The 25,871-nt window shown below is 44.4% G+C and overlaps 2 protein-coding genes across 5 annotated transcripts in view; one reads left to right on the plus strand and one right to left on the minus strand.

The window, feature by feature from the left end:
* Nucleotides 1-15,650, minus strand: part of BAZ1A (bromodomain adjacent to zinc finger domain 1A) — a 65,244-nt gene extending 49,594 nt beyond the window's left edge. For all 4 annotated transcript variants that reach the window (XM_087747167.1, XM_087747166.1, XM_087747165.1 and 1 more), the window contains exons 1-3: nucleotides 15,506-15,650; nucleotides 14,660-14,809; nucleotides 7,009-7,287 (exon numbers count right to left, since the gene is read on the minus strand). In XM_087747167.1, the coding sequence (XP_087603293.1) occupies nucleotides 7,009-7,287; nucleotides 14,660-14,772 (392 nt within the window). In that variant the 5' untranslated portion in view covers nucleotides 14,773-14,809; nucleotides 15,506-15,650. The remainder of the gene's footprint in view (nucleotides 1-7,008; nucleotides 7,288-14,659; nucleotides 14,810-15,505) is intronic.
* Nucleotides 15,651-15,749: 99 nt separating this feature from the next.
* LOC148056802 (uncharacterized) lies at nucleotides 15,750-22,030 on the plus strand. Its single transcript, XM_087747168.1, has 3 exons — nucleotides 15,750-17,031; nucleotides 19,843-19,963; nucleotides 21,060-22,030. The coding sequence occupies exon 1, from the start codon at nucleotides 15,750-15,752 to the stop codon at nucleotides 16,710-16,712; it is 963 nt and encodes a 320-aa protein (XP_087603294.1). The 3' UTR covers nucleotides 16,713-17,031; nucleotides 19,843-19,963; nucleotides 21,060-22,030.
* The last annotated feature ends 3,841 nt before the right edge of the window (nucleotides 22,031-25,871 follow it).

The raw sequence follows: 25,871 nt of genomic DNA on the forward strand, positions 1-25,871 counted from the left end.
TAACTACTGTGATAGAAATAATAGTCTGGCACTCTGCTACATCCTCATTTCAAGTCAAAAAACTAGATCCCTTGAAGGCCCAGGGAGTTATAAACGTGCTTCTTGTATGCTTTACAATAAGTAGACAAAAACCATCCCTTGGATGTGGAAGGCTGTTTCAAATGAGGCGATGGGGGAATATTGCAATACTTTGAGGCCAACTTTTAGCATAAAGAAAACAATGATCACTGAGTCAGAAGCAAAAGGAAATTCACTTTTTAAAACAGACAACCAAATGAAAGCAAAGTTTTTCAAATGCCAAAATTAAAAAAGCACACCTTTTCTAATAGTATGTAAAGTTACTTGAATACAGAAAACCCCAAAAGAGTAATATAAGAAGCTATAGTAGCAAGTACCAAGAAGTACCAAAAAGGTATAGCCTCATTCTGTTTTGTCAGCTTTTAGTAAGTTTTTAAGAAGTAAATGTCAGATAAGTGCAGTAACTCATACCCTTGTCCTAACAGTTCTCATATACTTGAAAGTAATTACAGAGATAAAAGCGAGACAAGATCTAAAGGGATAAGTGACATCTTTTACTAAGCTAACTGGTACAGTTTAATGCACACACAAAACAAAAGCACACAACGAGGAGACAAGTTTTATGCACATAATGGCTTCCTGAAGTACAGTAAGAGCTGCTCATTTTGAGTTTTAGCATTCTTCATTTGTCTGTCAAATTATAGCTAGGATTCTACGCTTCAAAGAAACCAGTAAGAATCATGTTTTTGTTTAGGACAAGAGAATCCCATATACATAGTAGCTGCATCGGTTGTCTCCTGTGGAATTAGGACAGCACTATAACAGTAACACTAGTATATGCATTGTTTTGACTGCCCAGCCTTCCGTTCCTAGTATTGTACTGATTAAAAACAAACAAACAACAACAACAACAATCACAAAACAAACCCAAACCCATACCTTTAAATTTATTAGTTATAAAAGTAGAGAGTGTGCACAGAAATGAGAGCTAACAAGAGACTGGCAGCGCCCAAAAATAGTTCTAACGGCTGTTTAACAATCTATAAGAAAGGAGTTGCAGGTTCTCTCCCAGATATCATCATCTCATAGCTTCTGTTAGTCAAATACAAATACATTTATTAGCCAACAAATACAAATATATCCTAAAGAACATAAGGGCAGTGGAAAGTGAATTCTTTAAATGTGGTTTTTCCAGGCCAGGAGTTGACTGATCCTTAAACAGCACTGCTGGAAGAATGCAAACTGTACTTGCTCTATGAATAGGTAAGCTGCTCTCCAGTACTGCCAGCTATGCTGTTTCATAAGCACCACACTAACTTTGCTACTGGAATTCAAATTCACCGTTCAAAATAAAGTAGGAAACTTTCTTTGCATGCAAGAATTTATGCTTTATTTATGCCTTACCACTACAAAAACACAATGTAACTTTCTGATTCTGTAGACATTAGCTCCAGTGCCTCTGCATCTAGACAGCTTTGAAGCCTAGACATCAAGAGGGAAAATTTGTTGGTGGACTAGAAAATAATTTAAATTCACTGTAACTCATTAAAGTCTAAACATGGAAGACACTTTGCCTTTTACTACCTAGTGGTCTTATATGAACTTATCCTAATTTTCAGAAGACAACTATATATACATAACCGAGTAATACATTGTGGCCAGTTTGAATGAAAAAGTTGGAAAATTAGCTGTAATCTTATCTCTTACAAGGATTATCTTCTACCATCCCAACTCCATATCAGCTAGGCATAGTCATGTCCAGCAACATGCTTCCCGTGCCCCAGTTAAGACTTTAAGACTTACAGAGATGACAACAGTATGCAAATCTTTTAATTGGCCTAATGCAGTGGTTAATCCACTATGAACACTCCTAAAGCACTGAGACACCAGCCAAACAATTGATGAGTTAAAAAAAGATGTTTCACTTACAGACAAGGTTGCTCCATGATTATCTGCGTTTCCTACAGCTTGGCAATGGTCAACATCAGATCATTCAGAGCAGAGAAAGGATGTTAACCTCTACCTAATGTACGATCAGATGCAGCAATCTTCCTAACAGGGAACTTCATCTACTACTTCTGTAAATAGATTCATTTTAAAAAACACTACATTTTCTTAAAGCATTCTGGTGTTGCCTGCTCACAGATATTAGGCAAGTATTCTTTTGCAGTGGTGTCATCTAGTGGTCAAACTCAATGAAAAAAAGACACTCCTTTTTTATAACTGCCATGTTCGGTATGATTTCTTCCTTCCTATACACTACCTTTAAGCAATCTATTTTAGTCTGCAGGTAGTTGACTTTTTAATTAAGTTCCCTACTAATTGTTGGACAACAACTGGTTGTCCTCCACCCGCCGTGGGGAAGGGAAGGCATCGTCACATAAGCTACTTTTAAGGGTGGGGGAGGGGGGAGCTGAAGAGCTAGTACAGTTGTCCAACCTAAAACCTCAGATCTCTTCACTGCTCAAGTCAGACTGCAAGCTTACAGATTAATTAACTAATTATCGCCCTTCTAACTTGTATACCCTAATAAAGACAGCCATTATTTCTTTTGATAGCGTCCAGTCTCAGAAAATTCATGAGAAATCATAACTGGTTGTTTCCACACGCTTTAAATCTAGTTTTTCCTCTGACAAATCAAAATAATAAAAAAAGCACACTCCTGACCTTAAGGAGAAAGGAAGAGGTCCTACAGCTGAGCGAGTTACACAGTTGTAGGTTTCATTTGGTGTGGCTGAGGCATTCACTGAGGTTATTTCAGGTAGGCCTTCCACACCACATAGTTCCAACTTCCAGGTAACTGACTTCAGATGCCAAGATAGTGAAAATCAATTTCACAAGTTCTAAGTACCAATAATGCAACATGGTACTAAGACAGCAACAAATGGACAGATTACTGCAAGAGATGCCATTCCTTGTGGAAAAACAAAAGGCCAACTAGTGTCTTATGGGTCTTAAACCTTCAGTTCTCAAAGGCAAATATAGGAAGCAATTACAGCGATGGGGTCAACATTTTTCCTCTGCTTCAATAAAGTGTGAGCTAAAACATTAGTGCTTATTTTACATCTTAACTGACCATGGTTAACATGAAATATTGCTCTAATTTCCCTTCCTCCAACAAAATCTTGAATAATTTCCATGCCTGTTTCAATAAATTACTTTCCATAAACAGCAATTTGACATTCTAATTACAGTACTTAGTGTTAGCTGTTTTCAATTCCTTGGCAGGTCAGACAAACTTAAACTTAATTTGAGATTAAGTTTTCTGCCTATATTATACGATGTTTCTGACTGACGTTTCAAATAATAATTTTGTCTTTTATGAAGGTAGTACTAGGAACACATTGTTACACGACTCCTACGGTTCTTTAACCGGGAATCCAATCACCTCATGTTTTAAAGCATAGCACAGCTGCCACTTTGGAGAAAAGTCAGGCCCCGTTTAGCCAGAAAAGCTGGACCCATACAAGCCAAAAAAGCTGGCTGTTTTTAATCAATACATCTTCTGAAGGAGTTAAAGAACAAGCAGAATCCTCTCCTTGTTGCTTCTACTAGATTACCAAATTGCACGCATCATTTTCAGAGACTGCCTGAACAAGCCACATCATAGGACCGGGGGGCTTTCTCTGCAATTTCTTTCTGGTTGATAAGGGCTGTTAAAACACCAGACACACCAAAACAACAGGAAGACAGAGTATCTCCCAAACTCTCCGAGTTCCTCCTACCAGAGCTCAGCAACAAGGCGGAAGCAGCCAATTCAAAACTGAGCAGCACAACAAAAGGCTAGAAACCAGAACAGCCTGATCAGGACATAAGATCAGAAAAAGCAATGGGGCATCAGATTCTGCAACAACCAGAACACACAGGTTGGATATAAGGATCACCGGTCTCAAAAAAAAAAACAAAAAACAAAAAAAAACCCAACAAAAAACCCCCCAAAAAATCTTCTGCCTAGCCTCCGCACAAAGCACTTGTCCTCTTACTATTTCCAGATCACCTGTCCGTTGCTTACAGTACTATAAACTACTTCATATGCTCAAGATAAAAATATTTGCATTAAGCCAAAATGCTAACCCTTCTAGTGTTTGGGTTCCCTCCCATTTACTTTGTTCAAAATCTAGAAAGCTGCATCAAAGCAATCTATCCTACAAGAACATTACATGTGCAAAGTTAGGAGCTATAAAATATCAATACTTAAATTGCTTGAGCAACCCCTGGTTACGCATGCACTATGTTGTAGGCTTTACGTTAAATGATGCACGGAGCTCAGGTAACAAATGATCCTGCTGACACTACACGTGCAAAAAACGTCATACATAATTGCAACGGAAGAGTTTACAACACCACAACACAACTGGGTTTTCACGATCTGCCAAATTCTGGTGGTCTCACAGGATGCTATTACACTATAGCCGGACTGTGACCATTTTTGCTAGAAAAGATCACAAAAACATAGCTGCACAGGACAAACACACGCAAACTGCTCTGTTGAACAGCCGTGTTACTTGTAAATAACATGAGTTGGTATACTTAATTCCCAATGTAGTACTTCAGAATATAGGTCAAAGTCAACTCTTAATTGGGCAGAAGAATAACTATACCTCACCTCCTCCCACTTTGTATTCTTCAATTATGTATCTCTAAGCATAAAAATCCCTCTGCATTACCATGTTATTTGCACTTTTTCCTGGATTTAGTATTAAAGGTCTGAACTAGCTCTCTGCTATACATTTGTATAGAGTATCAGTGGCATGCAATCAGCTAAGGCGAATTTTTCATGCTTCATTTCACCAGACACAAATTTATACTTATGTAGTTTTAAAACATAAAATCTCTAGCAGGTTAATTTTCAATGGAAATAGATTTTATCTCAATCTTCAGTATTTTGAATGCTATCTAGTCCACCCCAAAGGCTTAAGAAATTTAGCTTATATCCTATTAATACATTGATCTGTGAAAGTGGAACATAAACACAAAATTGTTAGATATGTATCTCAACACAATTTTGAATAACCGAGAAGACTGAATTAAAGGCTGGTAAAAAAAAATGATAGCGCTATCTTTATGAGATAGAATCATATCACAACTTTATCTGAACAGAATTCAGCTTACATGGTAAGTAGAAACCATTTTGTTAGGGCAAACTTAAAAACTGATTTATGATGGTCTAAAAAGAAACGTGAAAAGGATTCTGAATGTCAAAAGATGAAGAAACAAGACAGACTTGTATATATTGCATATAAGCCTACTTTTCATTTAAGCTTTGAACAGCTAAGATGCACACGCATAAATATTTTAGTGAAGAGTTTACAAAAGTAAGAGGAAGACAGGAGGGTTGTTCTTGGGGAAAAAAGTTTGTTCTTCTAAAGCATTCCTATTGCTATTAATTTGGAAATTGACAGCATCGTCAAAGATCGAAAACAAAGGCATTTCATTGAGCAAATGAAAACCAACAGCTGAACTACACTGACAGTTCATAATATTCAGGTTTCTAGTTAAAAAAAAAAGAAGGAAAAAACCCTTATTCTCCAAGCAAAATGACCGTAATACTAGTGGTAATCTGGGTCTAGCCATTAGACAAGTATAAAGAAGAGAAAGAAAAACAAACTTTGGATATAGGTTTTCTGTACAGAAAGCAGCAACACTACCGAAGTTCTTGTCCAGGCTTTTCAGACTGAGACTTCGCTGGTTCAAAGGAATAGAGCAGGGAAGAGATGGAAAGCTTTGCTATTAAACACTGACCTTATGTACACACCCATACAAATTCCCTTACGACTGATCTCCTGCAGCACATGAAGAGATTTTTCTTCCTGGTGTAGTACAAAATTTGCCTTAAATAAGATCTGGATCAGTCACTAAAAAGCTCATACAGAATAATTATGTTCTCCAGTGACCATTTTGAACCAGCCCACTCCTATCACCCAGTATACATCAGATTACGTGCTGAGACCTCAGGCTACCCACAAAAGCCAATAGGTTGTGCCTTGTCTACTCTGCAGTGTAAGCTGGCACCTTCCTCCTGAAAAAAGCAGAACAAAACAACCCCACAAACAAACAGCAAAAAAACCCAGCAACAGCTGAACCCATAAAGGGTTTCCAAGCTGAGCATGTTTTAAGTCTTTCCCATTTTAAACCTCAGTTAGGTGAAACTGCAAACTCATTTAGACAAAACATGGACCTTTTCTAGTCCTCTCCCAGAAGCTTCTTTAAAGACTCAAGCTAGCTACATGTTGTAAAACAACGGATTTATACTACAGGGCATATGTACCAATTATATGAGAAAGAAAGCATCTGAAGCTCAAAATTATTCCAAGTTTTTAATCAGTCTAAGACAACAATAAAAACGCTTGCAATATATACATCAGTAAAAGAGTAAACGTAACACCGAGTGGGGAAAAAACCCATTGCACTAAATCCCAGATAACCACCTATTACAAACATTTTATGATTAATTCCCAACTTCTCTGAGAACGCAGTCGCAATTTTTGCCACTAACTAAAAAGCAAAAATCCAGCTTTCATCAATTCTTTAAGCTTTCAATAGTTCCGCCATTCTGAGTACACAAAACATCACATGATTAATTATGTTCTGAATGATTTCATCCAAACTTTCATGATTTTTAAGTCATGGCTTCCCCTAGTTTCTCATTAAATCTCATTCTACAAACCACCCACCTTTCTCACACCAGGGGACTGACATTCCTTTGCAAATCCACCATGGGGACCAAAAAACTGCAGTGTCAAGACCTGAGAGAGCTGTCCTGCCTCCTTCTAAGCTAAGGAAAGAGATACCAAGCCTGGCAATACAATCGTACTCTTAATTAAAGTAGGAAGGAGCCGTAACAGCATCACTAGCTTAAACATCACACCTCACTTCAGGTGTCCTCAATGGAGTTTATTATCCTTATTTTTGGCTTTAAAAAAAAAGCGCACACAAAAACCACCCACACCAAACAAAAAGAAACGCGTACTTATTTTTAAATATACTTACCTTGCACCATTGTTTCTAACTACTTCCACTGTTTCACCAACAAAATACCGATCCTTGACATAAGCAAAGATTTCATCACAGATCTCATGAAGTCGGGAGCGATGGGTAAGGGTGGCCAAGTAGAGAACTGGAATGATGAGTGCCTCTGGAAAACTTTGAAGATTATGTCTGGCTTTCTTCTCCGATTCCAGTGCTTCCTGATATGTGAGTCCTGGTTTACCTGTGACAGCACAGCTCCACACAAGGCTGTTGCACAGAATGGTGCGTTCAAAAAAATCACTGAAAAGACAGAGGGTGGGGGAGAGAGAAAGAAAACGGTTGAGTTCTGACTAACATTTTCAATTGGCTCACTATTAATACAGCAGCTAATTTCTTTTACAAGCCTGAAATGCAAAGGCAGCTCTACTCCTGGTACAGGTTGTAGATAATCAAGGGTTATTTACCACTTTTTAGCCGTGGCATGGTAAATTGCTATTGTGAAATCAAAGTCTCCTCTCACTACAGACTACAGTAACAGCATCAAGACCTAGAAGTGCTGCAAACAAATATTCAGGTATAAGAAGCCTTATGCATAAAAATCATCACACCGCGTTTAATAAGTGTCACATCCTTCTCACATCCCCCACATTTCCACACATAGTTGCAAGAGGAGGGTCTAAAACTGTACAAACATAAAATAACCTTAAGATCACAGAAACATGTTGAAACTTGAATAAGTTTCAGGTTTTGAGTGCCCTAGCTCACAAATGAAAAGATGGGAGAGGTAAAAAAATTAATGTCAAGTAGTTCTCTAAATAGTTTTTATTCCTTCACTGTTTGCATTGCACTTAGAAAAAGCATTAAACTATTTTTTCCTACAGATTCTTCTCCTCCCTTGTTCCATTAACAAATACTGATTCTCCTCCTTCCCTGTATTTCCAATTAATGCTAAAATTACATTGTTGTTATTGATTGCTTACTAGTTATTATATTGGAATCAAGAAAGAAGAGCTTTCATTAGTCAGTATGTGTCAATTTTTGACAGGTATCAGAAAAACAGCAGTTCGTTAAAACACTTTCTAGATGAAGTAGATGATGTAGCTATTCATAAAACCATGTTAAAACATACCATATATTATGGATTAGTGATTGGACAGCAGAGCAATCTTTCAACATGCCCCAGTTCAGACAATGATTTTTATTTGCCTTCCTCTAAAAATCTTAACGGACTAGTATTGCTAAGTATGCAACACATGACAAATTGAATTTTGTTTTGCCTTGTATCAGTTCAACGTAGCTATTTCAAAGCAGACCCACGGTACTTTCAGAACGCTGCATGCTACACAAGATACCTATACTGAAGTTTCATTCCTTAAAAAAAAAAAAAAAAAAAAAAAGAATTGCGCTGCGCAGTGTTCCCATTGTTAAAAGGGGAGAACTGTTCAAATCATTTCTAGCAATGGGGTTAGAGAATTGGACAGTTCACACTTCGAGTTTTTTCTTGCGTGCTCCCTGCAAACTCAAGCTGGCAAACATGAATCAGTTAGACTGATGCAGATGACGATGCTCGCTGCAGATGGACAGATGAACCATAACATTTTGTAAATGAAAATGGAAATTCCAGATTGAGGACAATGGAGGGCCCTGGCTCAGATAATCCTTTCTGTATGAGCACAGGATTCCTCTGAGTGAGAGAAAGATGCTTTAGGAAGAACATCAGCTGCGAGAAGGGGAAAAGGACAGAAAAGGAAGAGATACATTATCTGAATAATATTTAATGGCTACAAAATTTCAAATTTTTATATCACCTCCATCTACTTAATATATTTGACAGTACATGGGTCTAACACTAGTAAGTAATAAGGAATAATTTGGGTTTGCTTACTCTAAAACAAGAAAAGGAGAAGAACAAAGGAAAGAGAATGGGAGAAATTATTCTTTGATATATGAAGAACGGATGGCTGTCAGTCATTCTCTGTGCAAAGGACAGAATATTATTTTTTTGCTGTCAACCATGGTGAATCAGTATCTTTAAGGCACAGAATAGTTACTTAAACATTTTAAAGAACAGGTTAGACACTTTTTTTTTTTTTTTAAGGTGATGGAATACATAAAACATGATCTCTTCAGGTCTCTTCCTGCCCTACATTTCAATACTTGTGTATTAGATTCACAATAATTTTTAGTACTCTTACTGACTTCAATGGATAAAGAAACATTTACTCAAATCTTCATGCAGCTGTGTGTATCTACACATAATTTTGTCTCACTCACCAAAGAAGTTCTTGATAATTATCTTTAGCCAGGAAAGAGAAAACCACCCTGAGAGTTACTAAAAAATGTACCAGAATTTTCAGAAATTAGGAAAGTAAAAGGGAAGGGGGAGGGAAAGAGAGCAGAGACAGAGGGAGAGACGGAGGGTGACGCTGACAATGTCCCTTTAAGAGCTGCTGTTATTCTTTGTGAGGGGACACCGGGCAGTTATGCTATTTAAAGCAACAGCATTGAACTTAACGGGGGGGGGGGGGGGGGGGGCCGACGGACACGACGACAAAAAAAAAAAAACCCAACCAACAACCCCCTCTCTAAATATTTTTAATCTATGATTATTACAAGTGCAAAATTCTAAGATTACTTTAACTGAAACATATTTGAGGAAAACATTTTTCCATTTGCATACAAGAGTAGTTTGTGTATCTAGTTTCATTCTCCCTCATTTCCTCTTTTGTTTTGTGTGGATTTTTCCCCCATGAACTTACAGGGAAGAAAAAGAAAATTGTGTGAAAAAAAAATTACAGTCAAATTTTAAAGCATGATTTGTCTTTAGCTAGTCATTACCTATAGCACATCAAAACCATCTGTGGCTTAGTCTGTTAACACAGTTTTATTGCAATGTTTTAATAATCTCACTTTAACTTGGTTTGAGAGAGAGGAGAAGAAAAAACCCCAACAGTACAGCAGTAGATGTTATTTGTAGTACGCTTTCTGTCCCTGTCTCTCTCTCTCTGGTGCACGGCAGTTATCACAACAAGATTTACAAAGAGCAGACACAACAGCGACCGAACCACGAGAATGGTAGCAGCAGCAGCAGCGATACCCTTTCTCTTTAAGTAAAGAGTAATAATGCACTTGATCATATTCTACATTCGACTTAAATTCACAACAGCGAGTGCATCTGCTGCTATGTCACATCTGAAGCCTTATCTACATCTTTATCTAGGGTATTACAGTCTCTGGGGCTTCCTCAGTGGTTCAAGATCTCTGTAACTCTTGACAAGATGGAGAAGGAAGTTCATACAAAGCCTGTCCACAAAGCTCACTTGCATGGTCCCATCTGCCTGCGAAGTCAGGCGGGACTGCAGCACCCTGGTGAAGGTGTCCACGTCAGCTCAGCTATTCGAGGAGCAGGGACTAAAAGCTCAGTTGTCTTTGTAGTAGTAATTAATGCTGACTTCTCAGCTGGATGTCTTTTTTCATTTACATTATACAGCTAGTTTTCCACGCAAGGCAAGGTAAACAGCAAAATTATCAGCAAATCATTGAGAAGTAGTTTAATACTGCTACTTGGTAGGTATTTGATAGGAGGCAGTTCATTAACAGAAGCTAGAAATAAATTACTTGCTATCTCAGTGCTGACTGCACTTGCAATGGATATAAAAATCCAGCCTAGAAATGACAGATGCCTTTTGTTTGAACTAACCAAGTATTCCCATTGAGTCCAAGATCGACTCTATTTTCAGTGTGTTTCAAGAACATGTTTGTTTCAAACCATTTTCTTTCATTTTCTTAGCATGTATTAAAAACGAGTGGGGGGGGCAGGTGTTCTTTTTCTAAACAGAAGAATTATGTATCAGAGAATGTAAAATATAAGAAAGTCATGTTAAATAAGTGGAATTGAAGAGCGAGGAAAAAAAATAAATCTATGGAGTGGCTAATTTGTAATAGTTGTTATTTTTAATCCCAAAGCCCCTATGAGCCTCTAGTATATAATCTATTTAGTCTATGGTAGGAGGGTAATCACGGAAGACCAACTCTGCCATTCTGGATCACAAAAGCGTTCTTGTACTCTGCCTTGGCTGCGTAAGTGGTCAATAATACATATGAAAAAATAATGCACAAAAGAAACACACAAAAAAAACCCTGAGAGACATTTATTCCTTAATACTTACAGGTTAATTACGCATTAAGGAATATATTTCAAGTTATAAGTTTCTCTTCAACAGACCAGAAAAATCCACCTAATTTAACTAAGGACACTTTAAAAAAGCCTTTTGAACAGATCTCTTTTTGACTGTAACCAAGAATTCCACGGGCCAATCTATAAAGAAGTTTCAGCAAGTTTTGAAGATGCAAAACTGCTCTTTCCCCTCTGTGTTTTAGAATGAGGAACATTCCTACCACTCTATCTATACTACTCACCATTTTCTCTTTCAGGTTGTCTTCACAAGCAAGACTTCCCATACTTTAATAGGAGCTTTCACCACACATCTATATCAGCTATTAACTTTCACAGACAAGGTATCAAAGACTGGTGGCAACATCCCACTGGTTTAATGTGTTTCTCATGCATCCCCATACTTGCTTTTCCAGCTGCTACTATGGCTTCAGAGACTCTTTTGTTGGTCTGTCCCTCTAACCAGGATGACAACCAAGCCTGAAGACCATCAGTTCCCCCAGTTCCTGTTACTCCTGATAAATACAATCAAACACTGCCACCTCACTGCACCTTTTAAAGGATTACAAAATTATGCGATGGTATTTCATATGAAAAAGGAAATACATTCTTAACGGGAAGGTCATTTCACAAAATACCAGTCTTGCCAAATTCTCCTTGTATTAGCATAATGATTTCTTATATAGAGAAGAGTAATACCAATGTATGATTTGTATTCATCTCTACTAAAGCTGCCATGGGCATGAAAAGAAGCTTTTCAACACTAAGTTTGTGCTCCCTAAAAAAAAAAAAAAAAACAAAACACAAAACCGAAAAACACCACCAACAAAAAAACAACCAACCACACAACAAAAAACAAACAAGAAAATAAGTCTTAACCTTTTGTAGTAATTAAAAGTGTTCATATAGTTGATGAAGGGGGTGATTCAGGTTACCATACGTATCTATACAGCCTGCTTGATCTAGTCAAACTCTGTAATTTTTAAATTCTCCCCTCAAAAAATTCAAGTCGCTATTGCAAAAGTGGATTCAGAGAAGCCTGATTTAGACAATGGTCTTCTTTCATGAAAAGCTAATACAGTTTTTAAAAAGTGGGCCCTCCCTTTCCCTACTAATCTAATTGCCTTTGCTTAGGCAAAGAAACGGGAAATGTTGTTTTCAGAAGACATTAGCTATTTGAAGCACCACTTTGCCACCAGAAGAGCCAAGGATCAGCATCTTTAAAACGTGCTGAAAGATGACCCTATGTTCTCCTGTAGATTATGCCACAAACAACTAACATTAATCTAAACTTGCTCATCTGTGCCAGGACACTTTGCTAAGTAGAAAATACTAAACTTTTCAACCCAAAGCACCAATCTTAACCCACCTAACAAAAAAGCCAGAAGAGAATTTAAAAAAAAAAAAAAAAACAACAAAACAAAAAAAACCCCAAACAACCAACAAACAAACCACCAAACCAAAAAAAAACCCACCCCAGATACACAAAAAACAAGCATAGCAGAGTTTTCTGCAGTTTTCCCAAATACCATATTCTAAGCCCTGACCTCTGAGCTAACCACCCCTTGACATTTCTAGGGATCACCTGTGTCTAAATTTATCACAAGTCTAAATTTATCCCTTAATTCGTGAGCTTTGGTTAAATACAGAATTTGGTCTTTCGTACTTTTTCTTAGTGACAACATCCTTGCAGTGTAAATAAGCCCGTCGGAGTCCTTAAAATATTCCCCAAGCCCTCTGAGAGCAGAAAGATGTTTTAAAAGGATACTTTTCATGCTAAAATTTTAGCCAAACCACACGCACCTGAAACATATTTCAGTGCAGTGTCAACAAATACATGAGAGTCATCTAATTATGTGATAATAGTAATTGTAACCAGAAAAGCAGCTTTCAAAATATTGGAAGCTGGGGGAGGGGGACTTAATTCCTACAGAACTAGGAGATGTCAGCTCTTGCTTATGAGGTTCTTATACGCCCTATAATGGAAACACTCCTTACAAAACTTCCAACAAAATATTCAACATCCCCCTTTCCCCCCTGAGTACATGGTCCAGGGAACAGCAAGGCATTACCCTCCAAAGTTACCTAATCCAACTTCTTTAAAATTTTATTAGGTGAAGTGTATTTGAGTAAGAAAAACAAGTCTAAACATGAAAAAGATTTAGGTGTGCTCTAATTTCATATGCTGCAAACGAAAAGTATTTCAGATTTAATCTCATTAGTCTGCACGTCTTCAAAAAAAAAAAAAAAAAAGAAAAAAAGAAGAGTTTGGATGCGGGGGCCTTTTTGTAGGCGGGGACGGCGCTGGATCAGACTTGGGGTGAAAACACATACGTTTATCTGCTTTTGAAAAACGTCTCGCTAAATACTTTCTGGCCATTGTTCTTACAAGCGGTAAAGTAAGCGGCAGCAAGCTCGGGACCATCCGTGCAATGCACCTTCGACGGCTAACGACAATTTCACAATTCCCATCCGTCTTTTTACACGCGGAGAGGGGAAAAAAAAGAAAGAAAAAGGGAAGGGAGGGAAGAGGGAGGAAACCCTCACGAGAGGGGCGAGCCCGAGGGGACAGTTGCGCCCGCTCGCTTTCAGGCCGGGTTCAGCCCCCGGCCGGGAAGGGAGGGCTCCGGCGGCGGGACCGGCGCCCACCGGACAGGTGCAGCGGCCCCGCGGCCGGGCCGCCGGGCGGCAGGGCCCGCCAGCCATTTCCAACCGGGTCAGCCGGCGGCTCCCCGCGGAGGCGGGGCGAGCGCGGCCCCGGGCGGCGCGGCGGCTCCGGCACCCCGGCCCGGCGGAGGGCCGGCAACGACGAGGGGGTTAACCGCGGCGGGAGCCGGCCGGGGAGCCCAGCCCGGGCCGAGCCCAGCGGGCTCCGCAGGCGGCGCCCCCCGCCCGGCCGCTACCACAACAATAGGGCGGCCGGCCCCGCTGCCCCGGCTGAACCCGGGCCCGGCGCGGCCCCTTCCGCGGGGCGGCCTAGCGCCGTCCGCCGCCGACACGCGGCTGCCGGCGGGGGCGGACGGGAGGGGGGGGAGCCCGGGCCCGGCAGACGCTCGTTACCGCCCGCCGCCTCCCACACGCTTAACTTTCACTTCCCCGGCGGGGGCAGGGGCCGGGGCCAGGGCCACACCGCGGAAGGAGCGGGGCGGGGGGTGAGGAAGGCGCCGGCTCCCCCCCTTCCCCGCGAGGGGAGGGGGCCGCGGGATACCCCGCCGAGGAGGGGCAAGGGAATCCCCTGCCCCGGGCGGGAGATCCGCCCTCTCCCCCCACCCCTCGGGAGGGCAGGGGCTCGGCGCCAGCCGCGCCCCCCCTCGCCCGCGCCCCCCCCGGCAGGGCTCCCCGCGGCGCTGCCGGGGAATCCCCTCCCCTCCCCGCCCGCCCAGGTGTCAGCCGTTCGGGGGTTAAACCGCTCCCGGCCCGCCGCCGCCGCCGCCGGGGGGGGGGGGGGGGGGGCAGGACGGACACACGGACGGACACAGACACGGGGGTGTCTCTTACTCGTAGTCCCTGAAGATCTCGTTAGTGACCCTGCAGTAGAAAACGCGCTCGTCCGGCCGAAGGTCGGCGGGGGGCTTCTCCCTCACGAAGGGCTTTCGGTGCAGCAGCGGCATCGCCCCGCTCCGCGCTCTCTTCCTGCCCCGGGACCCGCTTCGAGGGGAGGGAAGGGGGGGGGGAGGGGGGGAAGAAAAATACGGAGGGGGTGAGCGAGTGCAGGCAGCGGCGCCCCCCGGCCCGGGGAGGAGGGAGCGGGCCCGGTGTGTCCCTCCCCCCGGGGGAGCCGGAGAAGGAGCGGGAGAAGGCGCCGGCGCGGCGGCCTTTTGTGTGCCTGACACGCCGCTGCCTGCCTGGGACTGCGCGGGGAGCGAGCGGCGGATCCTTCCTCCCGCCTCCGCCTCCCTCCGCCTCACAATGGGGCCATGACGCCGAGCGGCGGGCGGAGGCGGCGCCCCCCGCCCCGGCCGCGCAACGTGCTCGGCTCGGGGATACCCCGGCCGCCGCCGCCGCCGCGCTTTGTCTCCTCCGGCTCCCCTGCCCCCGGGTCACCCCCTTCCCCCGCCTCTGACCCACACACGCCGGGCCGGACACCAACTTCCACTCCCCCGCCGCCGCCTCCTCCCCGCAACCCAAACACCCAGGAGGGGCAGCGCCGGCCGCTTATCTCCCTCCTTCCCTCCCTGCCGGGACGCTGCCTAATGGGGGTCCTCGCCCTCCCGGCCCCGCGCCTGCCCCCGGCCCGGCCCGGCCCCGCCGGGCTCCGCCGCCGCGGGACAGCGCGGCCGCGGCGCGGGGGGCTGCCCGCCCTCCGGCCTGCCGCTGCGGGGGGCTCCCTCCCCTCCCGCGCACCTGGTGCGGCCGCAGGCTGCCCTCGCTGCTCGGCCGGTGCGGAGCGCGGTCCCCCTCGCCGCGTTTCTCCCCTTTCCTCTGCCCCCCCCGGCTCCTGGGAAGTTTTTGATCTACTTCTTCAAGCCCTCAATCAGGAAGAGCTGCGGGGAGGAGCCTTCCCCTGCTCTCCCCTACATCTTTATTGGCCGCTCGGTGCCTTCCAGCGTGTGTCACACAGGAAGACAGCGAGCTACATTATTAATTAATGGCTCAGAGGGCGCATCCTCCATTTTTGAATTATCAGCCGGAGATCTCCGGTGCGGGGGGTGGGCCCAGGCCGGCTGGCGGCGGGGGGGAAGGCGGCTCTTTCCCTGCGGTGCTGCCGGCCGGGCCGGGCCGGGCAGCGGGCGGCACGGCACGGCACGGCACGGCACAGCACGGAGGGGCGGCCGAGCCTGCGGCGTGCGGCGCTGCCCACCCGCGCCTCCTGCCACCGGCGTTACCAGCGCTCCCCAAACCGGCGCCGCGGAGCCGCCGGGCAGCTGGGAGACCACCAGCCCCCGGCAGGAGACCACCAGCCCCCGGGAGACCGCAGACCACCAGCCGCCCGGTGCCGGAGCGATCCACTGTCCTCAGTACCTGCCCTGCGAGCGGGAGTAGGCGCGTCTCCCGCAGGGCTGTCCCCCCGGCTCCCGCAGCGCTGTCCCCTCGGCTCCCGCAGCGCTGTCCCCCCGGCTCCCGCAGCGCTGTCCCCTCCGCTCCCGTAGGGCTGTCCCCCCGGCTCCCGCAGCGCTGTCCCCCCGGCTCCCGCAGCGCTGTCCCCTCCGCTCCCGCAGGGCTGTCCCCTCGGCTCCCGCAGGGCTGTCCCCTCCGCTCCCGCAGCGCTGTCCCCCCGGCTCCCGCAGGGCTGTCCCCCCGGCTCCCGCAGCGCTGTCCCCTCGGCTCCCGCAGGGCTGTCCCCTCCGCTCCCGCAGGGCTGTCCCCCCGGCTCCCGCAGCGCTGTCCCCTCGGCTCCCGCAGCGCTGTCCCCTCCGCTCCCGCAGGGCTGTCCCCCCGGCTCCCGCAGGGCTGTCCCCCCGGCTCCCGCAGCGCTGTCCCCCCGGCTGATCCACGGCGGTTTCGGCGCCTGACTGCAATTCCGCCGCCGTTTCTCTCTCAGTTACAGCCCCAAAGCCAAGGAGCGCGCTGCTGTCGGAGCACACAGCGGCATACGCATGTATTTTGCTGAAAGTGAGATTATATATAATTAAGATGAGCGTAAGAGTTGTACCTGTTGCCCCTTTACATTGCCTCATTTTTTTCCAGTTTACCGAAAATGTCACTACATGGTTTTTCACCACTTTTTTTTTTTTTTTTTTACACTCGTGCATTTACAGTGCCATTGGTAATTAAATCCGGGGTGTTCATTTGTGTTTTTAAGAGTGCTAGCCAGTTTGAATACACAAAAACACAGAAAGTCCACAGCCATGGTAGTTCATCATCGCGAGGTCCAGCGCTCACATGAAAAATATACAGAATAATTGTAGAAACTCCATAGAACTGCTGAGGTGAATAATATCTGAAGGCTGATATCTAAATAGTTTTAAGTTTACTACTTAAAATGTGCTATTCCTGCAAATAAAGGTCCCGTGCTGTCTCCTGCACCTGCGCATAGGTTGTTTTCTTCACCTCTGGAAGTAAAGGCAACTAAAGCCTAAAAGAATGTTAACATCCAGTCCATGAATTACTTTGTTTAAAAAGTGATCAGGTCTTAAGCAAAAGCACTGAGAAATGTTGATGTTCGCTTCTTCCAGTTAAGTTTACAAAATATGAAGCTTGAGCTACAAAACAGGTCAACTCCTGAGTCCTACCAGTTTATTTTCATTTGCCAGCTGGCTTCGCTTCCAGTTTTTAATGACTTTCTAGCAAAGGGCACAAATGCAGCTTGAGTTAATGCGCTTGTATCTGACATCCGGTAATTTTTAGTTCATTTTGCATCAAACCTGTACAGTGTGCCATGGGTATGACATTTAGTGTTGCCAGCTCTTACGATTACAGTGAGATTTTGCAACACTTGGCTTTGTTTTCAGCTCTGGCTCTTCAGCAGATGTGATTGAACTGGAACCTCAGGTCTCCTTAAAAATAATTACATTTCTAAACCTCGAGTTTGAGAGAAAAGCTTGGATATGCAAACCCAAAAGGCTTATAAATTAGAAGCGAAAGAAAAGCTTGGAGTTTCAAATTTTTGTGAATCTCATTAATTTTAAGCCAGTATCATGACGTTTGGGAACTTGCCTGATTTTTTTCATGCTCGGATTGTCAGCACAGCATTATTTTAGCACTAGTTGGTACCCATGAAAAATGCATGAGTTGATAGAACTGTGACATCAAAAGCGCATTCCCTTTTCCTTCTTGCTCTCTCTTGCCCTCTTTCCCTTTTCTTCTCACCTTTTCCTCCTCCTCTTGTTCTTCCCCCCTCATTATTCCCTCGGTGATTTTCCAGTGAACAGATCCTCACTGAGTAATAGGGTTGCACCGTGTTTTCATGTTCTTAGGATACAGAGGAGCAGTTCATTTAGTTTTCACCTCTGAATCCAGCTCTGTTCTTTAAAATCCACGAACCCAGGCTCTGATTCTGCTCCCAATAAGGTCAGCAGGAACTAGGTCAATTTTTGATGCTACCAGCTAATGTCTACTAAGTGGGCATTGAGAATTCAATGGAAATTAATTCTGAGAAATCAGAAAAAGGTTGCTTTCCTTCCATGGGAATACTTATTGTATTTTTACACTGTGTTTAATTTTTGCAATAATTTGGGTTCTTTAACACATCACTGAAAGTATAGGTTTCATCCAAGATACAAGAATGGGATTATTGATGACATTCAGTGGGGTTGTTGATGTGGATTTTGCCACAAAGCGGCAAAAAAGAAGCTGCTTTCTTTTTAAAAGATGACTTATACACTAAGAGCCATACTAAATGGAGTTCCCTAGCCAGGGAGGTTGCAGTTCTCATTCACAGAACTTTAAAAACAGTTGCATTGGGAACATAAAATCTTGTAAAACACTTGGTCTCCATGCTTTACAAGGGTAGAACAATTTCCTAGGGACAGTGTCGGCCCAGGCTCGGGGCAGCCCCCCCAGCTGCTCCTTCAAAGCTCCCCACCATTTGTAAATTTTTTATTTCTTTTCATTCGCTCCCGGCTTTATCACAGATTTCTTTCCTTGTCCTATCCTATTTCTTCTTTAAACCACCAAGAACTGCTTTACACAAAGATACTCCGAAATATCTATTCAGATATTCCAAAATATCTATTCAGCTGTATCCATTACCAAATAATTCCACACGTGACTATTGTTGTTCTGGAACAAGTAGGGCACATGGAATTATTTTACTAGAGCGCTGCCACTTTAAACTCACACCTAACTTACTTTATATTGGAGTAACTAATGTTTAGCCTTAGCCAAATCTTATACTTGGAACCATGCAAAAGCAAAAATTTTACTCAGTTTTACCTGTATTATCATGCAATCGGGAGAGTTTTTTCTGTAGACTATGTTTAGCCATTTGCTCGCTTGGTTTTTTGTTCTTTTTATTTTTCCCCCAAAGTTGCCACTTTGTTCTCTCAGGGTTTGGCTGAAGTCAGAGAGAAAAAAAAAAAAATCATTGGATTTCTTCATAAAGAACTTCCTTGGACTTTGAATGCATGCTAGGTTCTCAACTCTAATTTTTGTAAAAAACATATGGTTGAAAAGACGAATGTCAAAAATGCACTTATTTGTGCAAGTGACAGATTGCTAGTGAGTCGTTCAGTCCAAGGATATAATATTGATAATCTACCTTTTTCTCGGTTGACTGGAGCATGTAAAAAAGGAGAAGTATATATGTAAGCATCGACTCTCTTTAATGCACTGAGTAGATTTTTGAGGGATAGTATCATCCCTTTTACTTTCCAAATGCTGTTTTGAAAATCCTTCATTTCCGTAACGCAAACAAACCATAGATCACTTTTTTAAAGCTTACAGCACCCAGCAAAAACACCTTATTTATCCAATTATGCAGTTTATAACTCACTGATATAGCTTTTTTTAACCTTTTGCCCTTTCTCTGCCACCTTGCTGAGCCAATTTACTCTTTTGATCATATATCTTTATTTAGACTTTAAACTATGTGAGCAAAGACAATGTGCTGGTTTTATCAATCCACTCCAGCTGTGGGTAACAGCAACATTTGGTCTATTGTCTTTTACTGGCTGTAAAGCACTATGCTCAGTTTTTAATAACATGCTCACTTATAAATAACATACTTCAGTCCAAAAAAAAAAAAGGAAGAGATACGCAGATGATTTTTCACAACACATTTCATTTTTCTTTCATTCTAGCTCAGTTGTATTTCAACACGCTTTTAAAGCAGTTCTGTAATCACAAGGATAGGAGGTTCCTTATTCTGCAGCTGCTGGACGTGTTCAACACTTGTTGCTTTCACACGAGTCACAAATAAAGGTAAAGAATCACTCCTTGTGGTCAGTGAATTTTTGGTATAGTCACATTTTTGGTAGTTTTTTAATAGCCTTAACCCAGGCATTGCACAGTGGCAAATGCAGGCATAACCTTTGGGTCTGTGGCTATCGTAGAGGGCAGCAAGTCACAGCCGGAGTCTGCTTCGCCTATTGCTAAGGTTAAACAACACCCAGTACAGCAGGGCCTATCCCTCAACAAAGCCCTCGTGGAGCACCGAGGTGTTTCTTGTGTCATTCCACCTTCTTCGTTTTTTTCACAGTTTAATAGGATTTAGACATACAGTTCTCACTGCTTTTAATGGATATTGCATGTTTAATTTTCATGCAACTCCAGAAACAGAGAGATATGTTCCTTCAAAGTTTACTTTAATCGTATCCTATGTTTTCCCTCTCAGAAAAGGCTGTTAAAGGTATTTAAGCTGATAACCTTATACTAGTAGGGAGGAACGCTGACCTCATCTACTTTGCAGCGATGACCATGTATGATTGGCCTGTAACCTGATTACAAAACGATAAAATGATGTTGTGAAACCACTCTTCATTTCCTAATAGTGTCTCTGAAACCAGCTTCAATTCTGAGAGGATTGGTACTGCATTTTCTTTCTTACAGTTGCAGTGCACAGGATACAGAGTGTTGACACTACTGTAATTTTCTGACACTAAAATATGCTGAATTTCTCATTGCTAACCAATATTTAGAGTGAGTGATGACTGATGAATGATTTTGAATGAATGATGGGTGAATTTGCTATCTTTTGCTACATATGCACGTTGTCACTACTGGAGTGATGTATGGTGTTTTACAATAGATTTAAATATCCTGCATCAGCCTGCTTGAAACCTGGATCTGAATCGATAAGATATTCTTTATGCAGTCAAATTTAAGATTGAGAAGTCTCAAACTGCATAATACTAACCTACCATTTACTAAGTTTGCATTCCTCTTATTTGAATTACTTCTATTGAACACCTCGCTGTCCAGTTGATGACTAGAACCAATTTCAAGGATGTTAGTTTATGATTTTGCTATATGACTATAAAGTCCCAACTCTTTTTTTTTTTTTTTTTTGTTTCCCCAGTAATACTGGGATTAGACAAACCCGCCTGCACATTGAAAGAGATCCCATGCAGTGCAGTTTCTGTTGAGGAGCACATGAAGAGAAGTTGGCCCAGTGGCTGATCTGGGTTATTTAGTCAAAGGTCACAGTGATGAGCCAACCTGAGACATAGAATTCTGCTGCAATACAGACCATGTTGGATTTTCACAGAGCCATTCATTCGACAAATGTGATGACTGACAACTGTGACTAGTATTCTTACTTATCTATTTAATGCCTTTGGGCCCCACCTTATTTTCTTCTGTCCTGCTACACATCTTTCATAGAGGGTTTTAGGAAGGATAAGGCAAAGAGATTAATTACCTAGGCACTATTCCAACGGTAGATGCCAAATAAGAGCAGAGTTGAAGAAGCCAGCAGCTGGCTCGACAGGGACTCTGGATGTCTCCCCACTTGACAACACGTGGGTGAGTCATGGTGTGTGCAGGTGGAACACCCCCACCATGATGCTCCTGCACGTGCTCAGACCCTGGCCACCACTTCAGCCCAGGTAGACGAGGGCTGGAGTAAAGTGGTAGCTTGCCCTGGGTGCAAAATAAGCTGCCGTTTTGATTTCATGCTTTTGCAGGACACTGCTTTTCCATAACTGCTTATATTAACAGGGTGCTGTCAGAGTGATCCAAGCCTGGTGTGCCGAGTCCTAAAGCTGGCGGGGAGCCCACCATGCCACATCACGGCCACAGAATATATTCCTTAGGGGAACGCTATACTCAAGGGAGATCCTCTGAAAGGAGAGCTCCTGAGGCACAGCCTATGCGATCGCTCTCCTTCCTCCCACAGATCCAGGGACAGGCACGTATTAGGTGGACACCGCTCTCCCGTGATGCCCATGTTGGGGCCTCACACCCAAGAGAAAGTGAGGTACTGATGGAACATCTACATTTCTGAAAAGTCAGCCACTCGTAAATGTGTTTGGTTTATAGAAAGCATGCATGTAGAGCAGAACTAAAGGAAAAACAACTTAAAAGGTGATAAACCCAGTGTGTGCTTTGGTCTTGCTGGCTTTGGAAGACTTAGGACAGCTGGAAAGTTAGTAGGATTGTTACCATACAGTTGCTAAGCATTCAGAGCAAGGAAGAAAATGTAAACCTTTTTGTTACTGGTACCAATTTAGCGCAATAGTTGATAGAATAAAATTGTTAAAGATTCAGTAACGTGTGAAGAAAGAACTGAAAATTATTTCCGTTGTAATTTCCAGTCATCCAAGAAGTTCCTTAACAAAAAGCAAAGGCGAGACTTTACGATCCTAAGACCACCTTCACACATGGAAATCATAGTACCTGAGACCTCATTCAGTACAACCCCACAGTGTGGACATAGATACAATGTTGTAAAAATGCATATATCCACAATTTATTGTTCTACAGGAACACTTTCTAGTGATGCAATTTATCGTTATGCATCTCTAAATGTACCCATGTCTAAGGTTGAATTGGTATAAATATCTCAGGCTAAAATACTTTTTAAAAAAGTTTGCACCCTAGTTATCATAATAAAAGTATCATAAAAAATTATATGTAAACCCAGGTTTACAGAGACAGTAACACCGACAGCATACTGACCATCCCGTTGCCCCCCAGAAGTCAGAAAGTTACTTTTAACTGCAAGCCTCCATTAGGGCAAACCAAAAGGTCGCCTACAGCTCTGCCTAGTCCCTAATGGATACAACGGGTTAGACCCCTCCTTTAAAAAAAGCTTTCAGTTATACTTCGTGCCACTGACTCATCTGAGGTCCAGTGACAGAAATGCAGCTAATAATGAGAAAAAGGAGAGTGTGCAAGACGGTTCTTTTACACCTTACCTCAGTAAGTACCCCCACTAAAGTCAGTACCAAGCAGAAAGGTTTAAAAGGTCAGATCCGGTTTAAAAATGCCCATGCCTTCCCATCACTTCCCTGAACTACCTTGATTTTTGTTTTCTTATGTCTGTGAGTGGGTGTGTTGTGCCTCTGTGGCAAAACTAAAGTTCAGTGAGAGAATTTCCTGCTTCATTGATTGGTTTTTAACTGTGCAAGGCATATGCATGACCTCAATTCTCCATTTCTTGCCTGTTGTGCAACTGAGTGTTTAGCAGCAAAAGGAGTTACAACCTCAGCATTACCTAATACTTGTGCATATTGCATGTGCACAGGCTTGGGTAAAAATGTTTCACAGCTGACATAAGTTGAAATAAAACACTTCCCCCCCCCCCCCCCCCCCCCCCCAGATAATACTTCATTCACACAGTCTAAAGGAATCTCCTGGCAGGAGGACAATTTGTAGTAAAAATCAGGAGGAGGAAAGGGAAAGGTAAGCCCGGAGACACAGCTCGGGTCTGCGCCGATGGTGAGGTTCTTGACGAGTTCCACAACAGCCTGTGACTACAGCCCACCTCTGAGGCCAACACGTACCAATTCTGCCTAACGTTCACCTAAAACCTGGTTGCAAAAAGTTGTGACTTTCCAAATGACTTTGCAGAAGCAAATAGAAGCAGCGATGTGCCGGCTGGCAAAGCTCGGTCCGACTGTGTTAGTGAGTAAATGCTGCCAGGGAACTTTTTATTCGCTGCCGTCAATTTGTATCGTAGCGTTAGGCCGACACTGCCACCCCGGCGGGCAACACCTCCGCAGGCTGGCCCGTCAGTGGGATTTGGACGGAGTTTGGTGCTGTGGGATCTCGAAAAAAACACTTTTGGGAATGATACATTTTCTGATGAGTGCGGAGGAGGTCAGAGCCGCTTCTACGCCAGCCGGTTTTTAACAGCCAGGGCACCGCCGCAGTGCCCATGTGATGGAGGGAGCTTCCACGTGCGGCTCCTGGCTTCCCTGAGGAAGGGCTGGACATCTGGCTGTTCTCCTGCCCCTCCTCACCGCTTCACGCCTGCCTAAGCCACGAGCGGTTCGGCGCTGGTGTCGGGACAGGGACATCCACCCACCAAAGGGCCTCTAGCCCCACAAGCCGCCAGTGCCGCGCGTGTCTGGGCGGCAGGGAGGAGGCCAGGCTGCCGGGGCAGGCCGCTGCCGGAGGCTCTTCGTCCCCCGGGCGCCAGCCGTGTCAGCGACCCGCCCGCGGGCGCTGCAGGCCGCGGACCGGGCCGGGCCTGGCGCCGGGGCCGGGACCGCGACTGGAGGCAGGCGCCCCCTGGCGGCGGCGGAGGCGGGCGGGGGTCCCGGGCGGCGGGCGCCGCGCTGCCGAGTCTCTCCGTGGGCAATGGCGGCCCTACCACGAAGCCCCTCGCAAGCCGCTCGTCTGGGGCAGCCTCAGGGCGGGCGGAGCGCCTGCGCGCTCAGCTGTAGATAAGGCGGCTGGTTAAAGCTTAACCCGAGCAGGCCGAGGAGGCGAGCGTCGGCGGGAGGAGGTGTTTTAGGGGAAGCCCTGGCGGTTCGTCCGACCCCTCTTCCAGGGGGTGCGCGGGAGGCTGGAAGTTGCGGCTCCCTAGGCGGGCTGCCCGAGGAGGAAGGCTCAGGGCTGCGGCTGCCGCGGCAAGGCCGCAGAGTCCGTCACCTCGACCTCCTCCGCACGGCCGGCGCACGTCTCCAAATGGCGGGCTGGGCAGCAGCCGTGCACAGCGGCCCGCCGTGAAGCAGGCCGCCCCCTGCCCGACGGAGGCCCACGTCCCTGTCGACCTTTTAGGCCTTTGCCCAAATTGGGTAGGAAGCGTCTCTTGGCTCCAAGCCATGTGGAAGCTTTGCAGCAGGTGGGTTACGGCCACCGGCTTTGGCCGCCCCGTTCGCCGATGGTGAAGAAGCAGCACTTGGTTCGGCGCCGCGAGCTGCGCTGTTCCCCGTACACAAGCCAGATCACATCCAGCACTCGGCACTGGTGTGCGATGTAGATAAAACCTCTCAGAAATTAAGAGGTCCTTCTGCTGAGTGTCGTAAAATGTAACCAGTTCCAGTGGGGGTCGAACAACAAAATGCTGCTGGGAATAATTGGGACTTTGTTTCTTCAGTCAAACCAGAATTAATCTATATAACTACTCTTTCATGTTTCCACGGTGTATAGACCATGTGCATGTGACCATCCTTTTTTGTAAAATTAAGTCTGTCCCTCTGTCCCTTTATTTTATAACCTATCGATTCATAAGGATTTAGGGAAGGATAAAAGCCCCTGTAAATTGTTACGGTTTCACAGTGTTAGGGAATGCAGGAGGGAACTTTCCTGATTCTCTTTTGTAACACAGTTTACTCCTAAATCCTACTCTTAGATGTATCGTGAGCTTTGCATGCAGACCAGACCATGAACTAGTTTTAACTAGAGTTATTTTGGCATCAGTTTAGCTGCTGTGGTGGGAACCATCAGGTGGACACACTGAGAAACAAGGTGTAAACGTTGTATTAGCACATTAACACAGGGTGTTAAAGGTATTTAGCTAAGTAGGCATAAAAAGTGATCTAGATGAGCCAGCGCAAGCTTTGTGCATAGACCAGTTTTAGCATTATTTGGAATTAAGTTCCTTTTGTCTGGAGTTTGCCTGTGTAGGAACTTTGCCTAATTCTGTATCAGATGATTGGTGTAAGTATATGCTTGTCCCACCAACGGGAGATTTGCCTTGAAGTATCTGATATATGTGATATAATATGCTTTTCTCCGATAGTATTAGTAAAGCTGAAAATCCAGCCCTATCAGCTGACTTACACACTATTTTCTTTATACTTAAATGTAATTTATTAATTCCTTTTAGATAGTGACAGTCATGTAATTCAAGACATAAGTATTTTTCCCCATACGAGTATGTTCCAAACCCTTTGCAAAAGATCTATGAGAGGAAAAGCTCATTAGTGTAATTGAACTT

The sequence above is a fragment of the Nipponia nippon genome, unplaced genomic scaffold (assembly GCF_047370975.1).
Source record: "Nipponia nippon isolate SJK-2023a ecotype South Korea unplaced genomic scaffold, ASM4737097v1 scaffold_11, whole genome shotgun sequence".
NCBI lineage: Eukaryota > Metazoa > Chordata > Aves > Pelecaniformes > Threskiornithidae > Nipponia > Nipponia nippon.